The following is a 19629-nucleotide window of genomic DNA, read 5'->3' as shown; positions in this document are numbered from 1 at the left end:
GCAACTATACAATCTTTGCACCACCTTGACATCTTATCAAATTCTGACTGAATATTTGTGCTGATACGTCTACGCCGTAATTCGTCTGCCACGAACTGTCGATAAATCGTAGAACGTCCTTGAGACAAAGTTCGTGGTGCACGGAGCGTATCAGCGAGAGGGCACACATATGCTGGAAAGGGGGGGATTTGCCAGTGCGGGGCAAGGTGAGGCAGAAGGAGCTGAGTGGCGGTTGAAGACTGAAGAGGTGCGGTTGTTAGCCCGTGGCCTACTAGCTTCCAAGGATTCTGGGTCCGATAGAAGACATTGGGGTCACATAAGACACGGGGCGTAGAGAGTGTGACGCTAGTTGGGACGTCTGGTTGGAATGGTGCAGAGGAGTCCCAATGACGTAGTCTATCTGCAGCAGGATCGGCTGCTGGAGGTGTGACCTGTTGGAATTACGTCCGCTGACGTTCCTGCCGCCACCAACCATGTTAGCTGTCTTCAACGCTGTCTATGAATCTGTTGAGGGCGTACTTTTGTGGAATTATTCGAAGTACGGTTCCATTTCTATGTTACATTTATGTGGCGGTGATGCTGATTAATTAGACGGCTAATTCATGACCGCGCAGTAATGGCCCCGCAGTAACAGTTCCCGCCAGAATCAGGGTGCTCGCTATAGCTGTACTGTCGGTAGCTATTTGACCAGGTTTACAGAGTGTTTTTGCTGTATTTATGATGTCGCTGTTATTCTGCAGTTTCTCTTGGTCGTAGAATTTTATTTTAACTTTGGTACAGCTCTTGGAGCACTTAATCTTTCCGTTTTTGGATATCTAATTAGTAAAGTTAATTATCATTCCTATAGATTCAAAAACTGCTTAATAATCATTGAATGAACACACCGCCATTTAACGGTTACGTTGTTATTTTAATTATGACCGCATTTCGGCGTTTTCTGCCTTTCCAAGAGATATAGTTTATGTCATTAACACATATAATGACAAACTTTACCACTTGAAAATGGCATAAAAGTCCGAAACATGGTCGAAATGAAATAAACAACAATACAGTAATGTGGTGGTGTGCTCATTTGAAAATTATTGTATGACTGTTGCTCAGAAACATCAAAAACTATTTTTTTTTAATAATCCTTGTTAAACTGCATTCAATTTGAGCGATTATTTGTTGTTAGCACCTGAGAATAATTGTTGAATTTTTATTTTCAAACTTTAACGAAGCATAAAGGCTCTTGATCTGCATTAATCAAAAATTGTTATCACTACTAAAATTCTTTTAAATGTTCTCAGAAGATAGCATTTCAGTCTTGTTATGTATTATTAAATAAATTGTCTTATCTATTTTGTGAATGGTGCTTAATCTTCATTTGGTCCCAACCCTTATAAACGTTGAGCAATCAATAAATCGCACGAAACGTATCAGTTACTATTAGTATTATTCACAATGATATTAATACACAACATGAACAGCAAGAAATCCGACACACTTCCTTGGGATATACCCGAAATTACTTATACGCCTGTCGATGGCTCTCCATCTAAGGAAACATTCTGCGTCCTGCCTAGCAAGAGGAGTCCAGTCATCTATTTAGTCTGTTACCCCATACGATCGTACTTCTGATAATAAGCGTAGGCGTTGTACTGAGTCAAATGCTTTTCAGCAAATCGAAAAGTACTGCATCTATCTGGCAACCTTGATCCATGGCTTTCAGAATGTCATATGAGGATCATGCGTTGGGTTTCACATGATCTATGTTTCCGAAATCCATGCTAGCTGCCATGGAGGAGGTCGTTCTATTCACGGTACCTCATATCGTTCTTCAGGCATTGAGAATGACAGTTTAGACACAAACACAATAATATGTATGGTGAGAACATAAATTGCGCCTGTCATTATGATGATGTGCGTGACTGTATTATAGAGGTGGATGGTCACCAGTTAATGTGACGAAAATTTATTTTCAAAACTTAATTAACCTAATGCAGAAGAACTTTGGCTTCTAAATAACTTTCTTACTCAGAGTTGATTGCCGATAAGTACGTACGATAGTGGCCTTCTCCATGGACTTCTGCTTGCGCTTGGCTTCCTTGAGCACCATCCGGTCGTCGAAGTACTGAGCCAGCACCATGACTGGGATGAAGGCGATGGCCACCAGACCTAGCCGCCACTCGAAGAACAGGCACGCGATCACAGACAGCGCTAGCGTGCAGAGGGCCTGCACCACGGCGCCGATCCGCTGTCCTGTGGCCTGTCGGAAACACACAGTGTTATTGGAGCTTCAGACGCCGTGACAAATCGCTATCCTACAAGTCTGCATTACTGAATATCTTTAATGTGATGTTTGTATCCTACAGTTTGCTGAATAAAGTAACGGGGAGTGGTCATCAGTCGATAAGCTGTGACATTGACCCAGTTGGCGCTTCAGGACCCGAATAGAAACTACAAACACACACAATATCTTCTCTTTCGCAGAGTGTAAGAACTATATTTTGTACTTAGGACAAAGATTCTACAAAAGTAAACATATTGATGTAACGAACGATTACAGCTATAGCTCAATGTTCTATTTTATACGTACACTGACCGAAAAAAATAGCAGCACCTACAGATAATTAAAGCAGATTAATGAAATTTTGGAAATAGATTTGTCTAGGTAATATATTAAGTGATTAAAATTGCAAGGACGCAGGTTAATATAAGCTCGAGATGACCCATTGCAAACGTGAAATGTTGGTACGTTAATAACCGGTGTAACTGCCAGAATGTTGAATGCAAACATGAAAACGTGCATGCATTGTGCTTTACAGGTGGCGGTTAGGAATCTGTGGGATGGAATTCCGGTGCCTGTTGCACTTAGTCGGTTAATACAGGAACGCTAATGCTGCTTGCTGATGACGCTGGAGTTGTCGTACGAAGATGTCCCATATGTGCTCGGCAGTAGACAGGTCTGGTGCTTCAGCAGTCCAAGGCAACACGTCCACATTCTGTAGAACATCTCGGGTAACACCAGCGGTACGTGGGCAAGGATCGCATTGAATGCTGTTCATGAATGCAGCATAGTTGGTCGTATCACGAGGCTGATACACATATTTGCAGTCAGGGTACGTGGGATAACCGCGAGAGTGATCCCGCTGTTATACGAAATCGTACCCCAGACCATAACTCCACATCCCAGACTTTAACTCCATGTAAAGGTGCAGTGCATCTAGCATGCAGACAGATTGGTAGCAGGCCCCCATGTGATCTCCATCTAACCAACATACGGCTATCGCTGCCATCGAGACAGAACCAGCTTGCATCAGAAAACATAACAGACTTCCACTCTGCCCTCCAATGAGCTCTCGCTTGACGCCACTGAAGTTGCAAATGGCGGTGGTTTGGGGGTCAGCGCAACGCACACTGCAAGGCATCTGGTTCGGAGCTGCCCTTGAAGTAACCTGTTTGTAACAGTTTGATGCGTCACTGTAGTGGCAACTGCTGGTAAGATTGCCGCTACAGATGCAGTACGATGCCCCAGAGCCATACGCACACACGATGGTCTTCCCTCTCAGTAGGCTCATGTGGACGTATGAGGCCGGTATTCTTGCAATCGTACATTCCGCGACCACCACTGCCAGCAGTCATGTACAGTGACTCCATTGGTACAAGTAGTTCAGTCTGTGCTGAGCTGCCAGATTGAAAGCACACAGCTTGGTATATTTTGGATCTGCAGTTGTTATCATGTTGGAGGAAAAATTCATAATACCACCCCCTGCAGTGGCCTACCAGCTTAGTTCACAATACTGCCATCAGAGGGCGCTCAAAATTGTGATGTCACGAGTTTTCCCCTGTCCCACTTGACAGAGGCAATTTTCCAAACTATTTATATAACAGTGTGGAATTTCAGCTCAGACTTGAGTGAGGGTTGCCTGGCCAAGTTCACAATTCAACCCCCAGCCAATGCTTTCCATTGCCAGCCTCCGCCCCCCCCCCCCCCCCGCCCCTACATTGGCAGGAAACTACAAGTCTGTGCAGTAGAAAGACATAGGGTAGCTCCTTTTATCCTTATTTGGGGAAGATACCAGTGCAAGTGTTATACTGTTTCAAGAAGTGAAGAAGAATTCAGAATATCACCCCTCCCCCACCCAAATTCAATCATTCTACCCACAGTTTTCTCGTATGTGTGTGTGTGTGTGTGTGTGTGTGTGTGCATGTGCGTGTGTGTGTGTGTGTGTGTGTGTGTGTGTGTGTGTGTGTGTGTGAAACGACTTCTCTTAACAATACTGCCACCAGATGGTGCTCAAATTTGTGACATCAGAGATTTCCTTTTCGTAAACTGATGGGGGAAGCTTAGGTGTTGGTGTGGAAGGTGTAGGTGTTATCCCACTTGGGCATGCCACAATTATGGACAGATTTAAAAAAAAAGAAAGAAAGGAAATCATGAACATTTATATATACAGCTAAAGATCCAAGCACATTGCAGATATTGTCAAAACCTCATCTAAGCTTTACCAAGAGATCATGAACATGTACCCTACATACAATATGTGATAAAAAGTATCCGGACATCCCCAAAAATACTTCAAACGTGGTCAGGTGATTGGGTTTCACTTCTGTCATACATTTGTACGCGAAATTTACACACTCCTAAACATCCCTAGGTTCACTGTTTCCAATGTGATAGTGAAGTGGAAACGTGAAGGGACACGTACAGCACAAAAGCTTACAGGCTGACCTTGTCTGTTGAATGACAGACTGCCGACCGTTGGAGAAGGTCCTAATGTGTAATAGGCAGACATCTATCCAGACCATCACACAAGAATTCCAAACTGCATCAGGATCCACTCCAAGTATTATGACATTGCGTCTTTCAACACGATCGAGCATCTGTTCATAATGCACGACCTGTAGCGGAGTGGCTACACGACAATAACATCCCTGTAATGGACTGGCCTGTACAGAGTCCTATCCTGAATCCTGTAGAACACCTTTGGGATGTTTTGGAACGCCGACTTCGTGCCAGGTCTCACGACAAACAGCGATACCTCTCCTCAGTACAGCACTCCGTGAATAACAGGTTGCCATTCCCCAAGAAACCTTCCAGCATCTGACTGAACGTACGCCTGAGAGAGTGGGAGCTGTCATCAAGGCTAAGGGTGGACCAACACCGTATTGAATTCCAGCATCACCGATGGAGGACCCCACGACTTGTAAGTCATTTTTAAGCCAGGTATCCGGATACTTTTGATAGGGCGTCTGGATTGGAGCTGTCCTTGCAGTAGCCAATTTGTGAAAGTTTATTGTGTCATGTACTTGCATGACTGCTGTATCGACCGAATTGTCGCTTAAGGCCACTCGTGCCTGTGTGCTGCAAGTCGTGGGTGGCATCTGATTGGGGGCTGGAGCATCACTAGCTCGTAGCTGCACCACGCTGTCTAGATGGAGTCACTTCATGGATCTTATAGATGTCCATTCATATGTGTATCGTTAAGTGTGTTCCCATTTAATGCAAGTGTCAATGACCATCGTTCCATATTGACCTTCATTCCACACTGAACATCATCTGCCACAAACAACCACACACAATGATTCATTGCCGTCCATCATTCAGTTTTCACTCCACCCGTATGATATCATTCTTTAAATAATTCTCGTTTTAAGTTTCGCTCTGAATCCCCGAGTTTAGAGTCCGAGATGCCAAACTGGGTGGAGGCGATCCCTCACGAACTTTGTTATATGGTTTCATCGTGGAGGCAGAGTGATGTCAGTAATTTATATATTCATGCTGTCAGTTCTTTTTTTGTAGTAGTAGTACATATAATCAGTTTTCTTTCTTTGCAGTTGGCGAGTTTAATTAGTGCCTAGAATGTTGTACTTACGTTTCTTATTCCTGCTCTCTCTCTCTACAGCTGGTGAGCTGACGTTGGGGGGTCCCTGCTCGAAGCCAACACACAAAATAGGGTAACTGTGCTATATGTGCGTGGGGGGGGGGGGGGGGGGGGGTGCATGTGTGTGTGTGGCTACAACTGAATAATACAAACACATTATCTTCTACAGCAACCCAAGTATGCCCATCTAAGTGTTTTAGCAATGACTTTGGCATTTAGTGTTGCTATTTGGAGGAATACATAGATAACTCTGGCTGGGATGCGACTCTGCATCAAAGTTGAATGGCATATAAAATAGCAACCCACAGCTGGTTATGTAAGCAATAAGAGTATTTTTATACTTGTACACGTATGGAATGTGGAAAAAATGGATAAATATAGAAAAATGTGGAAAATGTCAAAAAAATCGGTCAAAATCAGGATACTATATGGTCATACAGGACATCTGCATTGATACCTAGACTGTAGCAGAGATTTGACATAAGTATTAAATCAAAGTGTCTGTAGAGATGTCGGTGATTCTCTAGAAAGCTATGAATATGCGCTATCTGTTAGAATCACTGCGCAGTATTCCTCCAAATTAAGGGAGATTTGCGCTCAAGTTTCAGAGAGGGAGCAAGTTGTAGACACCGAGTTAAAAAAAAAGGAAAAAAAGAAAAAAAGAACCTACTTCTTGTTATTTACATAAATGAAGGATTCTGGACTATAAGAAACACTATTTACAATGTGCTCCACTTTACTGTGTGTCAATTACATCCGTGTGGTGGATAACCTGTAGAACAGCAGCAGTTTATCTACTGGAGGTAGTAAGAATACTCGGAACTTTCTCAAACCGTTCTGAGACTCAATACCGATGAAAAATGTGTTAATTGTATTCTGTCTGCATGTATTTTTAATTATCTACTACATGGAGATTCTTAACACGGTCTTCAACAAAGACGACGTAAGTATTACTCGGGAGTGCCATGTTGAAGCATGAGAAGTATATTTCTCTCAGTTCCGGACTTTGTTCTCCACAATACCGCCAAACAAGGATATCACCGAATTAGGGTTGGTGCCAACAAACAATACTGCCACAACAGTAGATCTGTGTGATAGCTCATGGTCGCTGTCGTAACCTAATCATCAAGGTCGCCTAAATCGCGCCCATCCGCCAGTCCATATCTCATCGCTACTGCGTACTGTAGGTCATGTCCATAACTGCTGAATCGTCCAGGACCGACGAAAGCTCTTTTTTGCCATCCTGCAAGGTTCTTATGTCATAGTTCACCGATTGTAAAAATATTTGAAAAGTTTTTAGCTAATGAACCAGATTTATTTTTCCCAACCACTGCTGTATATTCCTCATAAGCAAATTAGTACGCTGTAGAAACGAATATTTCCTCTCTCAGTGTGAAAGGGATGAGATGGTCGTCGGTTCGTTAGACACGTTAAAGCTGGGGGTCAGGTACACGCTATTGAATCAAGACTCTGAGAATGATTGTTGTTTACGGTTTCTGAAACCGTCATGGACCGTGCGGCTGGTCCCGGCGGAGGTTCGAGTCCTCCCTCGGGCATGGATGTGTGTGTTTGTCCTTAGGATAATCTAGGGTAAGTAGTGTGTAAGCTTAGGGACTGATGGTCTTAGCAGTTAAGTCCCATAAGATTTAACACACATTTGAACATTTTTTGAAACCGTCAAAAGCATAACGTTTTCCACAGAGATTTACTTGTGTGTTAACAGTAATGGGGAAAAAACTCTGAATGAGAATAATTCTGATAATGCAAGAGACAGACATAACTAGTGGTTGTGTGGATGTCTAAAGGATGTAATATGTTCAGTAGGCGTACATTAGGTGGTTGAAAGGGTAGCTACCCTATATGACCGAAAGCGCTTCCTTGTTTACCCAAATGTCGTTTTCTGTAATCGGTGCGAATAATCAAATGGCTCTGAGCACTATGCGACTTAACTTCTGAGGTCATCAGTAGCCTAGACCTTAGAACTAATTAAATCTAACTAACCTAAGGACATCACACACATCCATACCCGATGCAGGATTCGAACCTGCGACCGTAGCGGTCGCTCGGTTCCAGACTGTAGCGCCTAGAACCGCACGGCCACTCCGGCTGGCCTGCGAATAATCGTCTCCTTGTTTACCATACGCGAACAAAAGATGACACATGTGAGAGAGAAGTGGTAAATACTAAGACAGGTCAATGTGAGATCTAAGACACAACATTCCGGTGAGTTAAGGTAGACGGGAAAGAGTCACGCGTATTTCTGACATCAGGTCGGATAATACGTTATGGAAATGTATCCCCCATAGTTTATTATTACTTATGGAGCAGACCTAGACCATTAACTATTAAAGTATTTCATATATATATATCCCTAAAACCATTCTGGAACTTGTCCATTGTGCGGTGACCAATGCTAGATCATATGGTAATGATTGTGACGTCTTTTCCGGTTATGACTCCGAAAATTAGAATACATAAGTGTTACATTTTAAGCTGGCTGTGTACTTGGTGTGGAAGACTATAGTTTTAATGGATTATTCGGTAATGGTATAGTGTAATATCTCGATACTCTACTAAAAAAAAAAGACAATCAGGAACTTCAGTGGTTTATAAAACAATGTACTGTATACGTGGTGTTCCACGGTGCACATCCAGATCACTGTCTGTTCATCATAAGCAAGTCAGTATGATAAATTCTAATCACAGTAAATCTGAGAATGCAAACAGCAGCTACGCATCTGCTCTATAAGGTTTGTCTGGTTGCGATATAGAATAAATTATGCCTTCCTGAAACGTACTGGAGCCATTATTTGTCGAACAGACCTATTAAAATTGCCGAATACGTATACCTAAGATCGTTCTCCAATTTGTCTACTGGAAGTGACTAATACTAGTTCCAAAGGAACTGATCGTGATGTCTTCCCTGATTGCGAGTCCTAAAATTTGAATAAATCTTGCATTTTTAGCTGGATGTGTACATGTTGCGGAAGACTGCAGTTTTAATGAATTATTTGGTAATGGTAGGATGCAATAACTCGATATTCTACTTAAAAAAAGACTATCAGGAACTATAATATGTAATTTTAAAAATGTTACCTAATTCTGTCGAAAGTAATTTGAATGGGATTGGAGTGAAGAAATACTAGTAATTTGTGTGGCACATGTAGTTCGAGATTTATGCGAGTACATATCGACTGTCAAGTGGCGCAATGCAAACAACTGTTTACGGACTTATCTGTGCAACTATCGTCCTAGCTCAGTCGCCATTGTGCACCTACGTGAACGAGTACACTAGGAGACCAGCACAGCCTGATGTATGTTTTATATCTCAGGGTATTTTAATGCTTGAGTAATGTACACAGTGTTTAAATTAGGTCATATAATTATGTGTTAGCTGCCTTGGCTCGGAATGTTTGCTTATTAAACATTCAGATCCGATGATGACATCACAGATCTGTGGAAATCGGTTATCAGTATAGAGATTTACAAGCGATATTGGAGTACGCGATATTTCAGAATAATACAATTCAGATATACATTAATAAACTGACAAATATTGTTATTAGTCCTAGAATCAGCAATTGCAATAATTCAATCTTATTTGTTCTCAATTAGGTTTCAACCTTTAGAGCTAAGTCACTTCGTTTTAAAGGGAAGCCTGGAGCTTGAATAGGAATTCACCCACCGCCTGGACACTGGCAGCGTCACCGGAGAGACGGGCGCAGAGCGCTCCCGTGCTGTTGTTCTTGTCGTCGAACCAGGCCACCTCCTGGCGCAGCATCGCCGAGAAGGCGAGCCGTCGCAGCCGCGTCGTCAGGCGCTCACCGGCCACTCCGTAGGTGTAGATCTGCAACCCACGAGTACAGTCAAAAGGCTGCAAACGAAGTAGAGAAGCGACCTTTAAGTTCAATGCCTTAGGGAAAACTGCTACATAATTGCGCAAGCTCCAACGGCACACGTTACTACAGAACCCGGGGAAATAACGAATCATATTGTGCTTCATAGTAGATTCACGTTGTGCTTTGCTGTTAAGAGTTGGGATACAGATTTCGGCCCCCACGGCAGGTGTTAAGCACGCTGGCCCTGCTCGCCCTCGCCTATCCCTTTAAGCAGCCGAGCGGGGACCGCGCCTGCTCGTCTTCACCAATTTCGTCCAGATTTGTGATATACGCAGTTCTTGGCTAGAAATAAAAGAAGCTGAAGCTACAGATGGTCCTGTGTAAAAAAAGTAATAAAAAATGAAAAAAGAGAAGGACGAGGTATGAACCATACACATCTTGTCGTGAAATCTCAAAACTATTCCGCTGTTGTCCACTGTTTTCCCTGCAGATGAAAATTCCAGGTGACTCTGAATTCCAAACGCGCTCTTTTGCAGTGCGGATCGCTAAGAGACAATGAAGAGAGTCATTGAGGTTCTGGAAGATACCGGTAGGTATGTGGAGTCCGTAGCGCGAACAGCATGATCCAGGGGTGGGGAAGGGGGTGGTTTGGTGGCCAGGGCAGTGCGGTAAACACATCCTAGTGTTCTTCGAACAACGCGTGTACACTGCGAGCTGTGTGACATGTTACCTAATCCTGCTGGTAGATGCCATCGTGCCAAGGAAAAACAAACTGCAGGTAGGAATGGACATGGGTCTAAAAGATGGATAGATTGCGTCTCTCAGAATGACAAGAGCACCCGTGAATGCCACAAAAACTTCCCCCAGACCATAACGCTATCTCCTCCGGCCTGGACTCTTCTGGCGGTTGTTGCAAGTTGATACCTTTCAGACGTTTCATGTCGATGGAGCATTAAACGTGACAGATCTGAAAAAGCCAACTGTTGGTACTCATCGGGCGTCCAGTTGCGGAACCGGTTTTCCAATTTCTGGCTTGAGTCACTGTTGGTAGTCTCTTGGTTCCTCTGGGCTGTCAGTTTCTCATCAGTTCCACGTCTATTTCCTCGTCCACATCTCCGCAGCCGTCGGTCATCCATGTCAAGTATGGCCCGTGCTGCAACAAGCTGCCTCGGCGCCGTTTTTGTAGAAAACCACTCTGTCATGAACGGTAATCCTTAACTACCTTGGCACAGCTTACAGATTTATCCGTTTCGGAAGTGCTTCCACCCTTGGCCCGAAACCCAATGGTCATGACGTTTTGGTCACTAGATAAATTGCTTCATTTCTGCATTGCGACTGCGCTCTTATCCGCGTCCCCCAGGCACCCTCCCACTACTTGTATTACGACCTGCCGTTATCGAGAGGTTACTGCAGCACACTGTCGTCGAACTTAGGCGGTGTACGTTAACGTAGTTTCCAGACAGGATGGCGCAGCGCAAGAAATACATATTAGTAACCCGGGAGTCGTTGGTTGGAGTCGCTAAGCGGAAACCGTTTTATTTCTTTTATTTTCATTTTTTATGCTACTTACATTACATGTAAACGGTGATAGTGCTGAATATAGTGAACGTAATACTCTTATTTTGGTAGAAGGCGCGAAGAGGAAAGGCAAAAGAAAATTTGGGTCTGCAAATAACTTTCCAGGGAAGGATTTTAAAGCGTACACAATGGCATCGTAAATAAAATTCAATACTTTTATTGTTTTACAGTTCCTGATTTGCTCGGGTAACATTCTCGGCATCTTGCATACGTTGTAGACGCAGCATTTTTACAATAACATGGCTGTTTTAAAGTTTGTATTGAGAAATAAACCTGGTATACATTAGTACAAAGTTCGCTGTCATCGCATAATTTGGCAGAAAACCACATGCAACGCATCGTTTCGGCAAATATATCAAGGACGGCTTATGATATCTACAGCGGAATGTATTTTTCTGCAGTCTTCTCGGGACGTCATTTCTTTTTCTCTCTCGGTGCGACAGGAACACTTTGGAAGCTTTTTGATCAAATCGTTTACCTGAATCCAGAAACAGACACCGCAGAGTGCCACAGTGGATTGCATTGGGGGGGGGGGGGGAGTGAGGGGAGGGCAGCACTTTAAAGCTGCTCAATGGCAATCCTTCTTCAGACTAAAAACATCGTCATATGACGCCCCACGATTGGCTTAACAGAAGAAATTTATTCTCATACAGGAAGGGCTTCTTCATCAGATCAGTCAAAATATTTTCGTATAGCGCTGTTGTTAGTTTCCCAGATTTTTATGAAGAAATGAAGACATTCCTATATTTCTCCGCGTACTTCCGCCTACGCCGATGCATTCCCCTAACCGTACACCCGTACAGTCTCCACGTCCTCTGTCAGCGAAATACCAAACGTCTCCCTCTTCCAAACAATGATACTTGTCCTAACATTTACCGATCCTACCAGCTATAATTTCACCCCATATATCCCAGCTCACAACGGTTCCCTTTCCATTCCCTACCCGTTTTTCCCTACTATTTGTCCTCTTCCCTCCTCATGTTTGCCTATACCTTATTTCCCTTCATACTGCCAACACCCCGACCTTCTCGTCCCTTCCTGTCTCCCTAACATGCACTCCATTTCCATTGATACTACCCATTTGTCCTCCAAACTTAGTCTGCCTACTAAACACCTAACCTTTCCCGTTCCCACAACAGATTATTGTCTCCTGAACAAGTCCTTCAACTTTAACCGACGGTGTAGTGCATCCTTTATGTGATCACGGTTTTCTACATCATTTTTAAATATTTTAAATGTGTTACCTTTTAGTATTCTTGTTTTAAAATTAACAACGACCAAAATCAAGCTTCTTTTATATAAAACCTTCACTAAATTTTTGTTTACAAATTTTAAAATCACTTTTAAATTTCTCACTTTTTTATTTATAGACTTTTTTCGCCTTTGTGTACACTACATATCCTTTCGCTAAAGAGCGGCTTGATTGTACCGCTGACATCCCAACCCCTCCCCCCCCCCCCCTTCCGCATGACACACGTAATAATAAACAAGGAGGACTGCCTGCAACACGTCCTGTAATACTTCCCCTTTTTTACGGTCATCAGACTGAAATTGGCCAGTAGCAAATGAAAGTATTACACAAAGTTAGCGAAAACATGTCTTCATTTCACCAGTATTCAATAGCTCTTAACCTGGTTATGAAGAAAAAAACTGAACACCAAATATTACTTTGACGACGCCTCTTCGCTTTCATTGGTGCCAAGGAGGCTATTGAATGTAAGGTTCCCGTGCAAAGAACGCATATTTGAAGACAGTATCAGATGTCATCTCTCCAACAGGAATTTCAGAGAGACTTTGGATTTATAGAAAGGAAATGAGAACGGATTTAACGCCCCATCGAGCACGGGATCTTTATACACGGAGCACAAATTGCTGCTGGGAAAAGAAGGAGAATGAAGTCGGTCGCTCCATTTTTTTAAGGAAATATAGCAGCATTTGATGGAAGGCGGCCAGACGAAAGATATGTCGACTGAAAAAGTCGTCTCGTACCGTTGTGCAGTAATCTCTCACTTACCTGGAGGAAATATCCTGTGGACGCGAGGATAGCGATAACGAAGAACAGCACACTGTACCAGTTGGCCTGGCTGCGGACGTCTTCAGGGTCTGGGAGCGAAAGAACCTGTACAACACAACATTAGGTACCCGAGATGCTCCAACAAGTTGCCAGAATTTAGACAAAAAATTGTGTGCGGTGATTTAGAGTCTGTTTCAGATAAGATATATTTTGTGTTTTTCTTTTTAGATGTGTAACACATTTCTGACATAAAAATAGCAACAAATATGAGTCATCAGTCTCCTGAAGATCTGATGCGGCCCGCCACGAATTTCTCTCCTGTGGCAACATCTCAAAGTAGCGCTTGCAACCTACGTCCTCAATTATTTGCTGGCTGTATTCCAATCTCTGTCTTCCTCTACAGTTTTTGCCCTCTACAGCTTCCTCTAGTACTATGGAAGTCATTTCTTAATGTCTTAACAGATGTCATATCATCCTGTTCCTTCTACTTGTCAGTGTTTTCCACATATTCCTTTCCTCTCCGAACTGCGGAGAACCTCCTCATTCCTTACTTTATCAGCCCACCTGACTTTCAATATTCGTCTGTAACACCAAATCTCAAGTGCTTCGAGAATTTTCTGCTTCGGTTTTACCACAGTCCACGTTTCACTACCATGAAATGCTGTGCTCCAAACGTACAGTTTCAGAAATTTCTTCCTCAAATTAAGGCCTATGTTTGATACTAGTAGACTCCTCTTATCCATAAATGCCCTTTTTCCCAGTGCTAGTCTGCTTTTCATCTACACCTTGCCCCGTCCGTCTTGGGTTATTTTGCTGCCTACGTAGCACATTTCCTTGATTTCATCTAGTTCGCGATCGTCAGTTCTGTTGTTAGCTTTCTCGGTATTCTCGTTCCTGCTTTTTCTCATCATTTTCGTCTTTTTAGATTTGCTCTGAATTCTTTACTCGTTAAACTATTCATTCCATTAAGCAGGCTTGTAACTCTTCTTCACTTTCACTTAGGATTGCATTGCCATCAGCGAACCTTATCATTGATATGCTTTCACCGTCAGTTTCTTTTATTTCCGTCATTGTTTCTTCGATATCCCGACAGAGCAGTAGCGACGAAAGGGTACATCCGTGTCTTAGTCTTACACCCTTATTAACCCGAAAATTTCTTTCTTGGTCTCCCACTCATATTGTTTCCCCTTGGTTCTTGTACATATTATATAGTGTCCGCCTTTCCCTATAGCTTACTCTTATTTTCCTCAGGATTTCGAACATCTTACAACATATTACACTGTATAATGCTTTTTTCAAGTCGGCAAATCCTGTGAATGGGTCTGCATTTTTTTTTTTTTTTAGTCTTGCTTTGATTATCAATCGCAAAGTCAAATATGTTGGCCTTACCTTTCCTAACACCAGGTTATGTACGGAGATATTATCAGGACCGGTTTAGGGTCAAATATCTATTATCAGTGGCAAACAGAAATAATTTCTTTTAATTTCTAGATCGCAACGACTACTACAAGGTGCCTGTTTCAATTACATATGGAGAGGAACTTCCCACAGTTGTAGAAGCAGGTAATATGCAGCACACACCCTACGTCATACAAAAATTGCTGTCACACTGCACTCCAAAGGTGTGCGATTACGATCAATGGGGTTGCTTGCCCACGATGTCCCTTAGTGAAGAGTCTAATCGTCCTTGTGGTGCCAGCTGTGTCATACATCGTTAATTTCGTCGTCCTGTTACTCGTAATACAGTGAACTTTCGTTTTCGACCGTGAAATTTGTGGGAAGCAACGCCCCAAGGATAGCGGTGGTTTCATCAACGCCTTTTATGCTACACCGTAGTATCTTTTCGTGTCGTTTCTGACTGGTGGTGTATCTGAAATGTTTTCCCCGGCCACCTACATGAAACCCGCGTGATATCAAAGTTGGGCGCCGCGGTTCTGACCTACATTGCAGAGGCGTCAAGCAAAGGGTTGAAATGGGGGTGAGAGAGGTCGTGGCCATCGTCCCACATGTCCACGGTGAGGCTGGGTAGTATTATGTTGAAATTTAGTATCTATGTGTGATCATTAAACCGTCTTACAACTCACATGAACTTCTGAACCCAAGGTTGATGTTGCAACCCGCTACACTTTTGCACTGTTACAGATGAAAGTTGTAAGCACCTCTGAGCCCAATTTAAAACTTATACGTCGTAGTTGGAGGAAATTATGTGATTTCGACAAATTGATCCTTTAATTGTGGTGCACAGTGTATATGGTCAATTGAGAAAGAGGTATCGGGGCAGAATGTGGGTGTTCTGCATATTACCCCTCTCTTGTGGGACAATGAAACAGTTGTGTAAAATATTTAATAACCAATGCTTGTCAACAGTCGCAAATATCAATAGTCGCAAATTAAATCAACATTTCACTGTTGCAAGTAAACTTGTTGAACCCTTAAAATCTGATGCTGCAAGACAACTACGTCACATGCAGCTACAGGGAACAAAAGATGTACTCGAGTCCCTTATTACATCGTTAGAGAGTAAGGACTCGACGGGATATGATAAAATTTCAATTAGGATTATGAAGATTAATGTGCACATTAGTATATATGCCCCGTCACCCGTGTAACGTGTCTTACTGACGGGCGAGTTTCATGAGAGATTGAAATACTCGTTAGTGAAAGTACTAAATAAAATAGGTGCAAATGATTACGTATAAAATTACCGGCCAGTTCCTTTGTTGCCAAAGTTTTCTAAGCCATTTGAGAACGTTATGTTAAGGAGAGTAGTGTGACAATTCGGTACACATAATTTGCCGTCAGTTGCATGTTAACTTCGGAAGTACATTTACAGAATAAAAACCCGCTTCAGTTGACAGTAATTTCTTAATTTATTGCGTGACTGGTTTCGAAGCTTATAGCTTCATCTTCAGGTGCATAAATGTGTGGGAGCATAAATGTGTGGCGGTCGGGCCAGTCAGTCATGGTGGGTCACACCCACGTCGAACAAATGTCTGGGAGCGTAGCGTAGGACCAGCAACCATAGCGTCCGTCTGGATAGCACGACACAGAAGAATAAATATGGAAAGAAGTGAGCTGCTGAATTCCTGAGATGTGATGATGTTCACTTTAAGCTCCCTAAGAGTATACATACTACGACAGTGACTAACAGTAGTATGTGGTTCAGACCACGAATGGACAACTTTAAAAAGGATAATCATAAAAGTTAGGCGGACAAATACATCTACAAGGAAAGTAACTACGAAGATACCTTAGGTAACAGAATAAATACTTAAACTTATCGACGGAAGAGGGAAGTTTAAAAATGTTCAGAAAAAGCCAGGAATGTAGCAATATAAGTGACTGTGGAAAGAGTATATTAAAGTCCTCTACAAGGATGAGGGCCGTCCGACGACATGATAGAAGAAGAAATGGGAGTGCAGATGGAAGATAGGGGGATCCATTATTAGATTAACAGAGTTTAACTTGAGATCAAATAAAGTAGAAGGCATAGATTACATTCCTTTGGAATTTCTAGAATCAGCAGGTCATGGGGTAAGCAGACCAGTATTCAGGCTGGTTGTACACGCTATGAATCAGGAAATATGCAATCAGACTTTCCGAAAAATATCGTCCACACAATACCGAAGAAAGCAAGCACTGATAACGGGGAGAAATATTGCATAATGGACTCAACAGCTGATACATCCAAGAGCACAGGAGAGAAATTCGTGGTGGGCCGCCTCAAACTAGTCAGAAGACTGGAGACAGAAACAACCCTAAAACCTAGCTAAAGACCACTGCTCACAGCGGCAAGTATTCAGTGGTCGAAACAGCACAGAAACTGGAAAGTAGTTGTGGTATTTTGCCCCTTTCAAATATTGAAAACAATCGAGTACACCGAAGCCAAATGAGGGGTTTAGTCCGCAGTGTGAAGAGTCTTGTGATGTTTCAGGGGCCCATGCCATGAGTTGGGTCAACTCATTCCGGCTACTGTAGAACATAAACCAGGGTGTTTATTCCAACATTGGCGATGACCAGGTGCTACATCTTATTCCACATCTTCATAGTGAGTGTACGGAGGACACTCCTGTCTTCGAGATGACTACAGTTGTGTTCGATATTGCTGCATGCATACGTCCCTGATTTAACAAACTCTCGGACATCATACTGCACCTCCAGCGGCACGCTAGCCCATTGGATATTCATACGATAGAGTCTGTCGGGGACTAGGGCCTATATCGTACAGAGGGTGAAATGTAGCCATGAACATCCAGGTAAGTTGGTAACTATGCGTGATCTGTTCATCAATGAATGGCTTCAAATGAATATGGTTTACCTAGAGAAACTTACGGACTAATTTCCTCGACGAACAGAGGCTGATACCACGCTTGGGTGCGGTTTTACGCGGTATTAGCGGGTCTCCAGTGTGTGATTATTTTTTTGACTGCTGTTTTTATGTTTCCAACAAAGTGGGAGTGTCAGTTCCAGTCCTCACGAAACTTAACAGCTTAATTTGATGTTGTAATGTGTCCCAAGAAGCGCAGTGCTTACCCCGAGCACGTCCCCGAAGAAGACAGCGAAAAGTGGGAAGGCAGCGCCGGCGATGAGCGCGGCAACTGTGCCGGTGACCAGCAGGTGCCACTCCGGCGCGTTGAGGCGCACCACGGTTGTCAGCCCCACGTCGGGCACCTTCTCCTCTGGAGCCTCTGGCTGCACCTCGACGGGGCCCCCTTCGCTGCCCGCCATTGAAGAAGCCTCGCTGCGGACGCTCACCATACGCTCCAGCTCTGGCCGCTCGCCTCCTGCCGCTGCAGGAGCAACGGGGTTAGCACAAGTTCAAGAGGTTAGCGCAAGTTGAACATCTATAGGGTTTACTTACACTGTTGATAAGGGAAAGAAGTTTATCTCATGCTTGTAGTCATCTAGAACAACTATAAGCCGCGCGACCGCTACGGTCACCGGTTCGAATCCTGCCTCAGGCATGGATGTGTGTGATTTCCTTAGGTTAGTTAGGTTTAAGTAGTTCTAAGTTCTAGGGGACTGATGACCACAGCAGTTAAGTCCCGTAGTGCTCAGAGCCATTTGTCGCCCAACTATAAGACGCAAAAAAAAAGTTTCCGTTCGGAATCCGTACATTTCAGAATCGGTATGCCAATGAGGCAAATGAGCCGTGACCAGTAAGAAGAACACCCCACCGACACACCACGTTGAAGATACTCGTTTCGCAAAAGAATGTATCCTGCTGCGTGAAGAAGTCCTATACTGCCTGCTGCATATCCTCGTCCGTCGGGAATCATCGGGCTATCAAAGCCATTTTCAAGTGAACGAAAGTGTGGGAATGGCATGGAGTGAGCTCAGGACTATAGGCGGATGTTCGACTGTTTCCCACCTGAGTTGGTGTAACTTCTGCATTACGACATTTGTATTATGGGGAAGTGCACTGTCATAAAACAGCAACATCCCTTGTATCACCAGTACACAACGGTGGTTTGTGACAGACATGGTGCCCCATAGGAATTATTTATACTCCGGTGGATGTCTGCCGGTATTTCTGCTCCGGCAGCCAAGGAAAGAATAATACCACGTTGGTCCTGTTCGGACGCATTTGGTAATAACGTCGCCATAGTTGACGTTTCCGCATTGCGCCACACTAATCCCTTGCCTACAGGTCGGTTAATACGACCCCACTTCAGAGACGCGCTACATTGCATTCATGCTGCAGAAAGGCCCTCAAATGAGAACTTTTTGATCACCCCTCATACGCTCGATGAAAAACTCAAGGACGAAAGAAACTTTCGAATTATGTGCCACTGCCTAATAACTTAGTTCGATGGAACTTGGACCATATGTAGAAAGAACTGCTGCAGCATTATGCAAAAGGTAACTGAAAGAAATATGCAATGTCACGAATAAAATGGCAATTTCATTCAAAGACAGTACCTTATTGAAGCCATTGGGATTCATAGTGCTCCTCTGGATATTACAAAAAATAGGACCTAATTCATAATAGGATGTATTCACTTAAATCCTACCTCTAGGGACAAATTCTCAAGTAGATGCATGATTTGTCTTCAGGATTATTGTAAACAATGGTACATGTCAAATAAAATTAATAAAAATGAAAATTACTTAATTATTGAATTTGCTATTTTATGAAATTTTTGTTTTTCAAAAAGTTCAAAAAATGTATTTACATAAATATTAGTAACTAAATTAAAGCTTTGTTCAGGAAGTTTATGCTTGCTCAGGTTCATGATCATTGTAGAAGAAATAATTAAACTAGATGCAGCAGATTAAAGAAAGATGACACAATTAATTTAATTACATTACATAATTTATGTATCTCTAC

General features: G+C 43.0%; 1 protein-coding gene across 1 annotated transcript in view; it reads right to left on the bottom strand.

Moving 5' to 3' along the window:
* The window catches only part of LOC124788099 (ATP-dependent translocase ABCB1-like), a 180654-nt gene that overhangs the window by 37501 nt on the left and 123524 nt on the right, over nucleotides 1-19629 (bottom strand). The window contains exons 14-17 of the mRNA XM_047255214.1: nucleotides 17832-18088; nucleotides 13299-13403; nucleotides 9553-9714; nucleotides 2045-2248 (exon numbers count right to left, since the gene is read on the bottom strand). Coding sequence (XP_047111170.1) covers nucleotides 2045-2248; nucleotides 9553-9714; nucleotides 13299-13403; nucleotides 17832-18088 — 728 coding nt within the window. The remainder of the gene's footprint in view (nucleotides 1-2044; nucleotides 2249-9552; nucleotides 9715-13298; nucleotides 13404-17831; nucleotides 18089-19629) is intronic.

This window comes from Schistocerca piceifrons, chromosome 3 (assembly GCF_021461385.2).
Source record: "Schistocerca piceifrons isolate TAMUIC-IGC-003096 chromosome 3, iqSchPice1.1, whole genome shotgun sequence".
NCBI classification, from domain to species: domain Eukaryota; kingdom Metazoa; phylum Arthropoda; class Insecta; order Orthoptera; family Acrididae; genus Schistocerca; species Schistocerca piceifrons.
The sequence above is the reverse complement of the archived record's forward strand: the minus strand, read 5'-3'. Positions and strand labels throughout refer to the sequence as shown.